At 43.8% G+C, this 13,635-nt stretch overlaps 1 protein-coding gene across 1 annotated transcript in view; it reads right to left on the minus strand.

Annotated features, from left to right (window-relative positions):
* Positions 1-255: 255 nt before the first annotated feature.
* The window catches only part of LOC141337916 (NACHT, LRR and PYD domains-containing protein 3-like), a 148,308-nt gene continuing 134,928 nt past the window's right edge, over positions 256-13,635 (minus strand). The window contains exons 12-14 of the mRNA XM_073843492.1: positions 13,381-13,554; positions 609-782; positions 256-421 (exon numbers count right to left, since the gene is read on the minus strand). Coding sequence (XP_073699593.1) covers positions 256-421; positions 609-782; positions 13,381-13,554 — 514 coding nt within the window. The remainder of the gene's footprint in view (positions 422-608; positions 783-13,380; positions 13,555-13,635) is intronic.

Here is a 13,635-nt window from a genome sequence, read left to right on the forward strand (position 1 = left end):
ATTTTCCTCCATCTGACCAAATCTATTTCAAAATGTAATGATGTTGTTGTATAAATCTCTGACAGTTTGTTTTTGTTCTCTTTCCTCCTTTGTGTTCAACATTTTGATCAATGTTACATTTCATTCTCACACAAACCCTTTGAAATAAAGCTGGATGATAATTTGATCATCTCCTTTCACAAATATTTGAAAGTTAATATATGTCTACATTTCAGGTAATTGAAGATCTCTTTAATATCACAAAGTGAAGTTTACTCACCTCAGTTTACAGTTTGAGTCTCGTAGCACATCAGTGAGCTGCTGCTTTGAATCTCCAATCTTATTAAACCTCAGATCAAGCTCTTTTAGAAACTGCAGTGCTTTTGTGTTTGTCAAAGACTGAGTTAAAGAAGAAACATCTGTAATGCCACAGCCATAAAGACTAGAAAGAGACAAACAGAGGAAGAGAAGATCATCTTACAAACAAATCATTAAGGTGAAGAATTTTACACAAATATAATGTGAACCCATGAACCCACTCATCATGAGATATTAAGTAGAAAGTGTTTTGGTTTAAACTGTTGAAGTGATTTTCATAATTTTGATTCTTGTATGTGAATGTTACTGACCTCAATCTCTCCAGTTTACAGTCTGAATCCTTCAGTACGTCACATAAGTGATTCATTCCTGTGTTTGTTATTTGATTCTCACTCAGGTCCAGTTCTCTCAGGTGTGATGGGTTTGATTTCAGAGCTGAAGTCAGGATGAAACACTGTTTCTCTGTAATACTGCATCTATACAGACTGAAGACAGAAAAAGAAAGAACAATGACTCAGATCTATGATGATCATGAGCAAATGCTATTCAGCCACTAATAAACCAGAAAAAATCAAACACTAGTTACAATCCAAGTCTGGATTTGTCCTCACTAAACAAATGCATTTTATTAATTTAGATTAATATATAGGATTAATGTAGATACAAAAGAAAAATGAACACTTAAAAGGTCTAAATTCATAATTGTTATGCAAGACAATATATTACACTAATAACAATATTTAAGTTATTTTAGAGTCTACAATCTCTAAATATATATTTCTAATAAAAGAAGATTTAGTGAAAGTAGCATTAGTCCAGTATAAATGTGATTGTCAGAATAATCTACTGTCATTTGTTACACTTGTTTTTATTCTGTTTTCACTTCTGTCTTGTTTCACAGCAAACATGTCAGATTTCAGCAAGTTTAATGCTCTTTCTAATACACATACAAAACCATTAACTAATTTAAATGATATGACTTGAGTCTGTTGTCTTTAAATAATCTAAACAGTAAACTTTAATCTGTCTGTAACTGCTGTACAGTATAATGATATTGTGATAGAGCGGGCAGACGGAGTGAGGATCCAAATGCAGTGAAATGCAATGCAAATGCAATGAAAGTGAAAATCATAGTGATACAGTCTAGGTCAAAACACCAGCAGACAGATATATGGGAGGCAGACAGGAATCAGGCAGGCGGAGGGTCAGGGTAGGCGGTGAGCAAAACACAATCCAAAATACCAATCCGGGTCAAAGCAAACTGAGAGGAAACAAAAACTAGAAACAGTCCAGGGTCGAAACAAGAAATCCAAAACAAGAACGATAAACGCTTAGAAATGATAGCGGGGCAAATCAAGACTTTGCAGTGAGTGTGAAGGAAGTTTATATAGTGTGTGACCTGGAAGTGATTGGCTGAGTGATCAGTGAGGTGGAGCATGGGAATTGCCGTTCCAAGGTGTGGTGCAAGAATCTGTGTGATGTGGCACGTCCTGATTTTGCTGAGTTAGATGAGTTAATGAGTTAATGAGTTAACAACATTTTAATCCAAAAATATAATTTTGACCACATTCCTACACCTAACCCTAACCTTACCCATGAGTAATCCTTCAAATCAGAGGATATGATAGATGAATGACACTGATGTACAAGCATCAAACACTCATTATAAGCCTAAACTTTACAAAAACTCTCCTAGGTTACGTATGTAACCCTAGCTCCCCTAGGGAATGAGAGCTGCATCCGGAAACGCTTTGGGGCATGCCCTCAGCGAGACCATGCTCTGAAACACGTGTGAAATCCAGTAGAACAAACGCGACGTCACGGGCAGATGACGTAGGGACTCGGAAGCTATAAAGCACGTGGGGTGCGTGCAGCCGGCAGCTTCTGCTCCAGAGAAGCTAGCGCGACGCAGGGGCACAGGAAGTATGGTGTCGAGACGCAGCTCTCGTTCCCTTGGGGAACTAGGGTTACATACGTAACCTAGGAGAGTTCCCCACCGGGAACTCAAGCTGCGTCCGGAAACGCTTTGAGGAACGATATGCCCACGCTGCCAGACTTTCAAGCCCCTGCTCAGGGTGTGAGAGAACCACTAAAGCGAGAGGAAGGCAAAGCCTGGATTGGCCTGAATGTCGAGGCCATATAACTTACAAAGGCGTGGACCAGCCCGCAGCGTCACAGATGTCAGACAGGGAAATGCCTGACAGAAAGGCCTAAGAGGCAGCCATACTCCTAGTGGAGTGAGCCTTGATCCCCAACGGAGTGGGGAGGTCAGAGGACTCAAAAGCCATAGAGATGGTCTCCACTATCTATAGACTAAGGGTCTTAAAGGCAGGAAGCCCTTTCTTATAAGGACCGTAGCATACAAGCAATTGGTCAGATTTTCTCCACAGGGCAGCTCTGTGGGCGCATGCGTCCAGTGCTCGCACTGGACACAGACAATTAAGCTTCTCTTGGTCCGGAAAGGAGGACAGAGGCTTCGAGCATGACAGGCCATGGTGTAGAGGAGGGAACTTAGGTACATACCCCAGACTGGGGTAAATAAAGGCTTTGGTCATATCAGGAGCAAAGTCAAGAAAGAAGGGGCCACAGAAGGGGCCTGTAAGTCACCCACTCTCTATAGTGAGGTAAAGCCAAGAGGAAGACAGTCTTAGTGTCAACGCTCTGGGAGAAATCTCTATGATGGGTTCGAAGGGAGGTAAAGACATAGCCTCCAGAACCACGGCCAGATCCCACGAGGGGATGTAAGAACGTGCCACAGGCCTCAGCCTCAGCGCACCATGGAGGAAAGGGACTACTAGGGGTGTCTTCCCACTGAATGATCCCAATAGGGACATGGTAAGCCACGTATACCTTCAGGATGAAGTGGTTCAACCCAGCAGTGAGCAGCTCTTGCAAAAACCCCAGCACTGTACCAACTAGGCAGTGGACTGGGTCGAGCTGGCTATTGCTGCTCCATGAAGAGAACGCATTCCACTTCAAGGCATAATGTTTCCTCGTAGAGGGAGTTCTGGAATGGAGAGTGGTCTCTACAACCTCGGTTGAGAGACCGGACGCTATGAGTTGTGCCCCCTCGGGGGCCACACCCACATCTTCCACAACTCCACGAGAGGAGGTACTTCCTGACGGTAATCTCCAAGGAGAGTCGTCGAGGAGAGCGACCAGGTCCGAGAACCATACTCGGGCCAGCCAGAACGGGGCTACTAGAAAAAGACGAACTCCATCCCAGCACACCCTCTCCAGAACTCCCGGGAGCAGAGCGATCAGGGGAAGGCATACAGACGAAGCCTCGGCCAAGTCTGTACCATAGTATTGCGTCGTCTCCTGCATCGCAAAATGAACCACTTGGGCTCAACCAAACTGGTCCAAATGAGCTCCACCACTTGGGTGGAGTCTCCATTCCCCGGGCCTCAACCCCTGTCTCGACAGGATGTCTGCTCCACATTGAAATACCCTGGGATGTGAACCCGCCCTCAGCGAATGGAACTTCCCCTGGGCCCACACAAGGATCTGGTACACCAGCATGTAAAGGGGGCGCGAACACACACCTCCTTGGTGGTTGATATAAGAGACCACCATTCTGCTGTCGGTGCGCACCAGCACATGGCGATCTCTTAGGTCTGGGAGAAAGAACCTCAGAGCCTAGTCTACAGCCAGCTTCTCTAGGTGATTGATATGCCAAGTAAAATGGCGATCGCTCCACAGACCACGGGCTGAGCGGCTACTCATGACCACTCCCAAACCGGTGAGGGGTAGATCCGTCGCTAGCAATGCAGCACCAAGCCCTGGGCAAGAACCAAGGTTTCCTCCACATGTCTAAGGGACGAAAGCATCGCTGCGTGACCATGATCATGCGGAGTGGGTTTCCCCTCGAGAAGAACATATTGTAAGAGTGATGTTATTGATGATAAAAGCTAATAATAATTAAGACGATGGTAAAAGCCACGACTGACTTTCGGTGATTAGCGCCCAATAATGATGCCACGACTGGCCGTTTAAGCCGCGCAGGCTTGAGTAAGGACCACGCTAGGTCGAATAAATTAGAAAAGATATTAACATAAAGGAGCGGACGGCTTCGAGCCGTTATTGCCGCTGACGTTAGGTTGCTGATTATAGTCTAGGCTTAGTCTATAAGATTACGAAAGTTAGTATAAAGAAAATACAATGACGTCATATTAGTTATAGGCTTTAACAACGACAATAAGTAAAAGCATGATTGACTTTTGGTAACTTTAACCACGATAAGTAACATGAAAGAATTCGACGTAAAACCACCACCAGTAGCTAGCGAATTTCACGTACCTTTATGATGTGAGAGACTGCTGTGCATCCAGGACCTTATGAAAGTCTGATCTGATATACGTTTCGAATGCCGAAGAAGACCATCTTCCGAGCTGTTTGATGGTAGACTCTGGAACCTCACGTTCAGCTGCGGTAGTGGCAGCGCCGATGCGGAAAGAGTGGCTAGTATAAAGATCGGGTGAAAGACCAGCGGCTGTCAAGGTGGTTGACAGATGAATTCTAAACCACCGTTTTGTTATGGGAAACCCACTTAAGAGAATGAAAAGAGGTGAGATACCAGAAGTGCGCGGCCGTATTTTGAGAAAGTTGAGCATAGAAGCGAAAGAGCATAGAGAGTTATTTATTTTTGAAATTGAAATTGTGACACCAGACCCGTGGGAATCTGATTTTGAGTGTTTAAGCAACAGTGAAAAGTAATTGGGTGAAAAATGTAAATCTTGAAATGATAAATCTTTTGTTGGATCGAAACGATTACTATCAGAAGTAAACTCACCAATGCGCAAGAAACCAAAGAATGCCGTTAAAAACGTAGCTTCGAGCAGAGCGTTGGAATAGTTGTCAAATAAGCCATTATGAAGTTTTGAGACTAAGGTCTGAAGTATGCGGAGTGTGATAGGCTGACGTTTATCTCTAACTTTGAACACGGATTTTGACATACCCTTGAGAAGTAATCGAATGGAAGGGGACGAAAATAAGCTGGGGCAATTAGGGTTATTATACCTTGCGTGGAATTGAACGCCAGCCAGAATTTTACGTATAGTTGAAATATTAAGTCGGCGTGATTCAAAACAGTATGTGAGGAAAGCACACACGGTCGAAATTAAAATGGGAAATAACGGAATTTGATAGGTGAAGCAAAACATCATGAACCAGGACCAAGCCGAGTTGTATGCTTTGAGAGTTGACGGTGCTACGCCTTTGGCGATGTACGATTTGGCAGAATTTAAAAGGTTGTTAAAATCCGAAGGCCTGTTTAATTCAAGAGAATTTGTTGCAGCGTGGGGCACGGCGTCGGATCCTTGTTGGCCGCTGGGCAAAGACGTCGGAATACCTGCAAACGAGAGCGAGAGAGAGCGTCAGCTAAGACATTAAAATGACCTGGAATGTGTTCGGCTTTGATGATAAAATTGTGCGTCACGGATTGCCAAGTTAGACGTCTTAAAATAGACATGATAGCCGGGCAATGCGAACGACCTTTGTTGATGATGTGGACAGTGGCTTCGTTGTCGCAAAACAGGGTAATACGTTTCCGTGACCAAGCTGAGCCCCAAAGAACGCTAGCAACCGCGATAGGGTAGATTTCATAGAGAGCGGACGAGGTGGAATTTTGAATGAAATCGACAAAATCGTGAGGCCACTTTTCTGCGAACCACTGCCCTTGGAAGAATCCCCCAAAACCAATAGACGGGGCTGCGTCGGTATATAGTTCTAGAGCGTTGGATGATTCGGAAACGTCGTTATAGAAGAAGGAAATGCCATTCCAGTTGTTTAGAAGATGAGACCAAAACCTAAGGTCTGAAAAACAACCGTCATCTAGGAGAAGCGAGTCGCTTAAATTTGCAACTGAATGAGCCAAATACAGCAGGCGAGATATGAAGGAACGACCTTGTGGAATGATTCGCATTGCAAAGTTGAGATGGCCGAGAAGAGAAAGCATGTCACGTTTGGAAGTTAAGCGAGACGTGAGGAACGATTCCATGACGGACCTGATTCGGACAAGTTTTTCGTGTGGAAGAGAAGCTTGCATCTTGATAGTGTCCAGAATTATGCCGAGAAATTCGAGACGTGTAACGGGACCGATTGTTTTTTCTTCTGACAAAGGAACGCCTATGTCGCAAAAGACTTGTCTAAGAGTATCGAGCACGAAGCTTTCAGAAGAAGGAAAGTCGATTAACAGAAAATCGTCGAGCAAATGTAACACGAAAGGCAGCTTGCAGATATTCAACAAGATCCAACACAGTGCTTCAGATAGACGATTAAAAATTTGGGGGCTGCTCCTGCAGCCGAAGGTGAGTCTAACGGCGAAATAGAATTTTGATTCCCATTTAACTCCGAAGAGAGGCCAATCTGCCGGGTGAATAGGCATTATTTTAAAAGCGTCGGTGATGTCCGCTTTGGCCAACCATGCGCCGTGACCGGCTAACTTGATTAGCTGAATTGCGTCGTCGACCGAGGCATAATACAGCGAAAACGGTTCGGATGGAATGCATTCGTTGACGCTAGCATAATCAGTGGAGTGAGGCGAGGACATGTCGAAGATTAGGCGTTTTTTCCCGGAGTATTTACGAGTAGCCAAGCCGATGGAGTTAACGCGAAACGGAGAGAAAGGAGGAGAACTGAAAGGGCCGATGATATAGCCTTTATTTAATTCTTTATCAATCAGACCTGAAACTACGTCAGGCTCAACCAGGGCAGACTGCAAATTTTTTGCAACATACGAGGTGACAAGAGGAGAAAGAACGCCGACCCGAAACCCTTGAGAGAGCCCTGTAATTAAGTTATCAACAAAAGGAGAATCGGGGTGCGAGGAAAGGTAGCCAGAAAGGTTTGCAATATTTAGGGGAGTTGAGGGGTGACCGCTCAGAATTTTTTCTGAGGTGCTTTCCCTCTTGTGGCTGGTCTGTAACGTCGAGGGCAGACGGATTTCGGGTGGGGGTCCTTGCAGAGAGAATTTACATTTAGAATATGAACAAACAGATTCATTAAAGTTATTGCACAGAGGTATGCCATTGAATTCGATAATTGGACGGCCTTTTACGTCGAACGCGGGGTTTGCAGGATCAGCACCATGGAGAGCGGCCAGAGCACGGCAAGCGTGCACTTTGGGGCAGAGAGAAGCGGAGTGACCATGGGAGCTACAGACGGTGCAGGTCAGAATTTTTTGGCCTCCGAAATGGCGAATAAGCAAGTCAGAGTCAGTAATGGACCAATCCAGTCTTGAATTGAATAAGGCAATGAAAGAAGCAGCTTTTGCTGAAAAAGACTTGTGATACTCGTAAAATAAGGTTCCGCCATATCTTAGATTAAAATCTGCCATCATGGCTAGATAAAGGTCTAATTCCTCTCTGCGATTGGGGAAAACTTGACAGAGAATATCTCTGTAAATTCCAAAAGCAATGACGAATTCGGTAAAAGGCAGGTTTCGTTGTAGCCTGGGATCTGAAGTTTTAAGTAGGACTGCCACGTCGCCGCAGTCAACCATCTGCCTGTCAATCGCGGGTGATGGTAACAGCAGTGCAGCCAGGTTAATGTCTTTACCTGAGATGATGTCAGATCTCATTTTGGGAGACACTGAGGCAGCAGCGGGTGGAACGAATGGTCTACCGAAAACCTGGGCCGTTAGAGCCGTTGAGAGATTGAACGCTGCAGGAGGAAATGACGTAGCGGCGTTTTGTAGCGGAGTTTGAACTGGAGATGTTGCGAAAGTCGACGTGGCAGGAAAAGTGGAGAGTGCAGCAGAGCAAATAGGATCGATGACTGAAGGGGAGACTGAGACGGAGGCGGAAGACGTCGCAGGAATATATGGTCCGGGTGCGCGCGAAGCAAAGGCTGACTCGAAGAAGCCCAGACGAGTTTCAAAACTTTTGACGGTTTCGGTGAGCTGGAGTAAAGCCTTTGAAAGTTGCGCGTTTGCACTGCCCGAATTCGGGCTTGGTGGAGGAGGTTGGGTTGGTTCGGAGGTCCTCGGCTTTTTGTGCTGAAGAGGAGAGGAGGATTTAGCCGAGCGTTTTCGTCCAGTTTGTAAGGGCTGGGCTGGAGGTGCCATGATCGCCTCGGACGCATCGGATGATGAAGCCGGAAGGCTACCCAGCGCGTTGGAAGCGAGGAGGATGAGGTCATCGTGGGTCAAGTCACTGCTGACGGGGATGCCGGAATCCAGTAAGGTGGCCACGATTTTCTCGGAAGGCCACTGGACCCAGGGAGATTCCCGGGTTAGAATGCACGTACTCCGGCGCAGGGAGGCGGGCGAGGGAGGAACAGTGTCTTCGTCAGAGTCGTCGGAGATTGCAAAATCAACGAGCGGCTTTTGAGACATGTTGAGCTGCTAGAGGAATCGACCAAACGGAACTTTGGGTATGACACCTAGGGGCAGCAGGATGGAAGAGTAAGTTTTGGTCTTTTATTCAAGGCGTCAAGCTGCTATTGGTTGTCGAGATAATCATGAATTAGAGTCATCCTGGTAGAACTTTACACTAAAGCTTTCATTTCTCTGAAGAGGAGATAGCACACTTTTCCTGGCATATTCCGTAACCCCAACTCTTTCATGTGGGCTAGCACAACATCTCAATGCTGTGCTGCCATGCGCTCAGATTGAGCTAAAATCGACCAATCGTCGATATAGTGAGAATGCGAATGCAGCTTCAGCGGCGCTAGAGCGGCATCTACGCATTTGGTGCAGGGTAAGAGAGCCAGATCGAAAGGAAGAACCAGTGTTGGTACGCTTCGCCCTCAAAAGCGAACCTCAGGAACTTCCAGTGCTGAGGTAGGATGGAGATGTGGAAGTATGCATCCTTTAGATCTACAGTAACAAACCAGTCCTCAGACCTGATCTGTAGCACGACCTTTTTAAGGTCAACATTTGAACACTAGGCGCCTGACAGCGTGGTCCAGTACTTAATGATCTAGAATCGGACGCCACCCTCCATCTTCTTTTGGAACTATGAAGTACCGGCTGTAGGACCCGGACCATCTCTTGAGAGGAGGGACCACCTCAATGGCCTCCATCCTGAAGAGAGTGTTTACTTCTTGTTCTAACACCGGAACTTGTTTGCGGCCCACCAGAGTGGAAAGGACCCCGTAGAACCAGGGTGGCGCAGCACAAAAACGGATGCTGCAGCCTCTCTCTTTGAGACATCTGGCAGGAGTTTCATGCTGCCAAATGATCTACAAACGGAATCAGTCTCTCAAGACTGACCTCCGGTGTTACTGAAGAGATTGGAACGGAACCCTGAAGCGGCGAACCGGCAGGAGATGGCCTGTAACAGTGAGTGACTGGCCTTATCTCACTCTCTCGACTGCCATGGGGACCGACTCAAACTGAGCAGGAGACAAATGTGCCTGCATCGTGGTCAAAATCCCACACAATACCTAGATAAGTGGTCCTCAGTACTGGAGAAAGCACACTTTCCTAGGCATTTTTAATCTTAACCCCAACTTTCCACGTGGACAAAAACAACATCTCAATGCTGAATTGCCAACTGCTCAAAAAAGAGCTAATATTGACCAAAAAGTCCATATAATTAAATATGTGGAGGAAAGTGCAGGGTGAGAGTGCAATAAATGGCCAAAAGCATAGGCTGCTCTGCCCCGCAGCATGTAATTTGTTTTAATTCCTCAGAATTAAAAACTATGGGAGCAGAGATAAATATTCAGCTTCACACATTTCAGTGTAAGTAGATTGTGATATGAATGAACACATTTATGAATGAACATATTATGAATGAACATATTATGAATAAACTTTTTATGAATGAACATGTTTGTGAATGAACACATTTATGAATGAAAAGAGCCCGCCTCTTTTTCTAAAGAGCGGCTGTGAGTGCTCGAACAACTACACATCAACCGCGTGAATCTCCGCCCCCTTTTTTTTTAGAGAAGCGAGAGCAGGGAGAAACAAGCTATCAATACATAGTCTGCTCATATGCATACAGCGTCAATCTACTCGAAGAAAGACAGCTGCATCAGCACGGGGATTCCCATGACTGCAGCCTCCGCTCTGCCTCAGCAAACACGGGACTTGATGAGCCGCGGGAAACGCCCGCGAGCGAAGCTGCGAGCTCTGACTTAAGGGACGAAGTACCGAAGTGCAGGCTTCGAAACCCAGAGACAGAGCGCGCTATATTTAGGGAGAAGGCAGAGAAACAAAATATTCATCTCTAGTCCTACTCCCAATATATGTGTAATGCCCACGAATGCAGTGCCCGTCCTGCCTCGGAAAAAACGGGACCGAGCCGCGGGGAAAACACTACGGGCAGTCAGCTCCCTCGAGAACTGACTCCCGTGCTTCGCTCCCAAACAGACAACACAGAGATCGTGTGGATCCGCACTCGTAAAAACGAGGAAACGGGGGAACACACGTTCTGAATTGCCTGCTTATTTTTGGATTGAAAGACATATTCCCTCAAAAGAAAGCTGTGCAAACTGGCACAAAAAACAGGGAATACAAGACACACACACAGAGCGCTAGCTGAAAGACAGAAGCTGCCGGCTGCACGCACCCCACGTGCTTTATAGCTTCCGGGTCCCTATGTCATCTGCCCGTGACGTCGCGTTTGTTCTATTGGATTTCTCACATGTTTCAGAGCATGTTCTCTCTGAGGGCGTTCCCCAAAGCGTTTCCGAACGCAGCTTGAGTTCCCGGTGGGGAACTATAAAATGCATTTTCAAATCTGATTGGTTAATCACAATGTTGTTCCAGGGCCAACTAAGATGTTGATCCAGGAACATGTCCAGTTGGTAAAATCAGGTTCTGCGTGTGATGTGAGTGCTCGTGGGGTGGCATGGCGCCCTCTGGTGGCACAGTTTCATAACAGATACTAACCCTAGTTTCTCCAGCTTGAATTGTGGGTTCATCAGTAGATCACTAAGGTTTTTTACTCCAGAGTCTCCTAGTTTATTCCAGCTCAGGTTCAGTTCTCTCAGGTGTGATGGGCTTGATTTCAGAGCTGAAGCCACAGCAGAACAACCTTCATCTGTCATTTCATAGTCTCTTAACCTACATTGGCAGAAAGAGGGAGAGCAGAAAATGAGAAAAAAAGTCACATAATTTTCATAGGCAAATAAAACAGAGGAAAAAAGTTCAACTCGTTTATTTCACCAGATTAGGAATTTCAGTTATTTTTCCTGAACCAATAAAACCAAAGCATGTTAACTGATCATTAACTGACAAACAACAAGACTGTGGTCAGCGCCGATAGCACACTGGCATACAGTGCTCAATAAAATCATATATACAAAATAAATAAATATGTGAAATATATTTTACAAAACAAAACCAAAAAAACTGTGTGACAAATGTAATATGATAAATTTTGGCTCATTTTTGTGATGCGCTCCACAAATAAGTTGATGGAAACTGAAACGACAGAAAGCACATCCTGTTTGTCTTCTTTGTTTTACAAAAGCACAATGCTTTATTTTTGTTGTGATTGGAGACAAATAAAAGTAAACACTTTATAGTTTCAAATGACGCCTTACTCTTATCTGTTTGACCATAAATGATGTACTTAAGTTGTTTCTGCTGTTATAAAGAAATAATTGAAGTGATGGTGCTGGTGCCTCATGCACACACACAGCAGATCAGTTCTAGCATTTCTAACTCCACATTGCAGCTGTCCATCATCAAAATAAAATACAGTCAAACACATCAAATATTGACACTGCTTCATTTAAATAGTCCGTAGTACAATCTGTGCTGTTCAGTGTGAGCACCGTACCGCTGTGCTGTTATGACAAACACATTATTGCTCATGTGAAAAATAACGTTTGACATCCATATTGGAACATGAGTGAAGTACAAAGACTAGTTTACATCAGAAATAATAGTTTAGCACACAAATACATTGTGAAGATGAGAGTTTTTGGGTTCATGTCAAATCAGAGAGGTAGATTACATGAGCCCAACAACAGTTTCTGTTTCTATTTCACTTTCAATTCATTCATTTTGGCTCAACGCTTATAAACTACTATTTTTCATTCTTGTTCTGTTCTGAATGGCGTTAAATTGAAAGGATTTGTTGTGAAGTAAGGAGGACTAAAACAGCCTACAGTTATGCTTATAGTGTTTATAATGTTTACAAACATTTCACTTTATTTACCGCTATATGAATATTTCTAAATGCAATAATAAAATGTGAATTGTATTTGACTAATCTTTTTTTCTCTCTGTCTTTCAAAAACTCAATTTTATATTTTAACTATGCATCAGAAGTTTAGTACTTGTAAAAAAAAAAAAAAAGTACAGTCAAGCTCATCATGAGATATTGAGTATATAGTGTTTTGGTTTAAACTGTTGAAGTGATTTTCATCATTTTGATTCTTGTATGTGAATGTTACTGACCTCAATCTCTCCAGTTCACAGTCTGAATGCTTCAGTACGTCCCAAAAGAGATGCACTCCTGTGATTTCTATTTGATTCCCGCTCAGGTTCAGTTCTCTCAGGTGTGATGGGGTTGATTTCAGAGCTGAAGTCAGGATGAGACACTGTTTCTCTGTAATACTGCATAAAGACAGACTGAAGACAGAAAGAGAAAAAACAATGACTCAGATCTATGATGATCATAAGCAAATGCTATACAGCCACTAATAAACCAGAATCCATTAATCATGAAATCTTAATGATATGAAACAAACCAAGACAGGAGTATTTGAGGACACTAGTTACAATCCAAGTCTGGATTTGTCCTCACTCAACAAGTGCATTTTATTAATTTAGATTAATATATAGGATTAATGTAGACACAAAAGAAAAATGAACACCTAAAAGGTCTAAATTCATAATTGTAATTGAATAATCTACTGTCATTTGTTTGACTTGTTTTTATTCTGTTTTCACTTCTGACTCGTTTCACAGCAAACATGTCAGATTTCAGCAAGTTTAATGCTCTTTCTAATACACATACAAATGTGTTAACTAATAGTATTGCTGAATCTTTCTGATAATGGAGAAAAAGCAGAAGATGCAGCACTAAAAAGGATGTGACTTGAGTCTGTTGTCTTAAAATAATCTAAACAGTGAACTTTAATCTGACTGTAACTGCTGTACAGTATAATGATACTAACTCTAGTTTCTCCAGCTTGAATTGTGGGTTCATCAGTAGATCATTGAGGTTTTTCACTCCAGAGTCTCCTAGTTCATTCTCACTCAGGTCCAGTTCTCTCAGGTGTGATGGGTTTGATTTCAGAGCTGAAGTCACAGCAGAACAACCTTCATCTGTCATTTCACAGTATTTTAACCTACATTGGCAGAAAGAGGGAAAGCAGAAAATAAGAAGAAAATAAAATAATTCACATAATTTTAAAGGCAAATAAAACAGA

This window comes from Garra rufa, chromosome 7, assembly GCF_049309525.1.
Source record: "Garra rufa chromosome 7, GarRuf1.0, whole genome shotgun sequence".
In the NCBI taxonomy this organism is placed as follows: domain Eukaryota; kingdom Metazoa; phylum Chordata; class Actinopteri; order Cypriniformes; family Cyprinidae; genus Garra; species Garra rufa.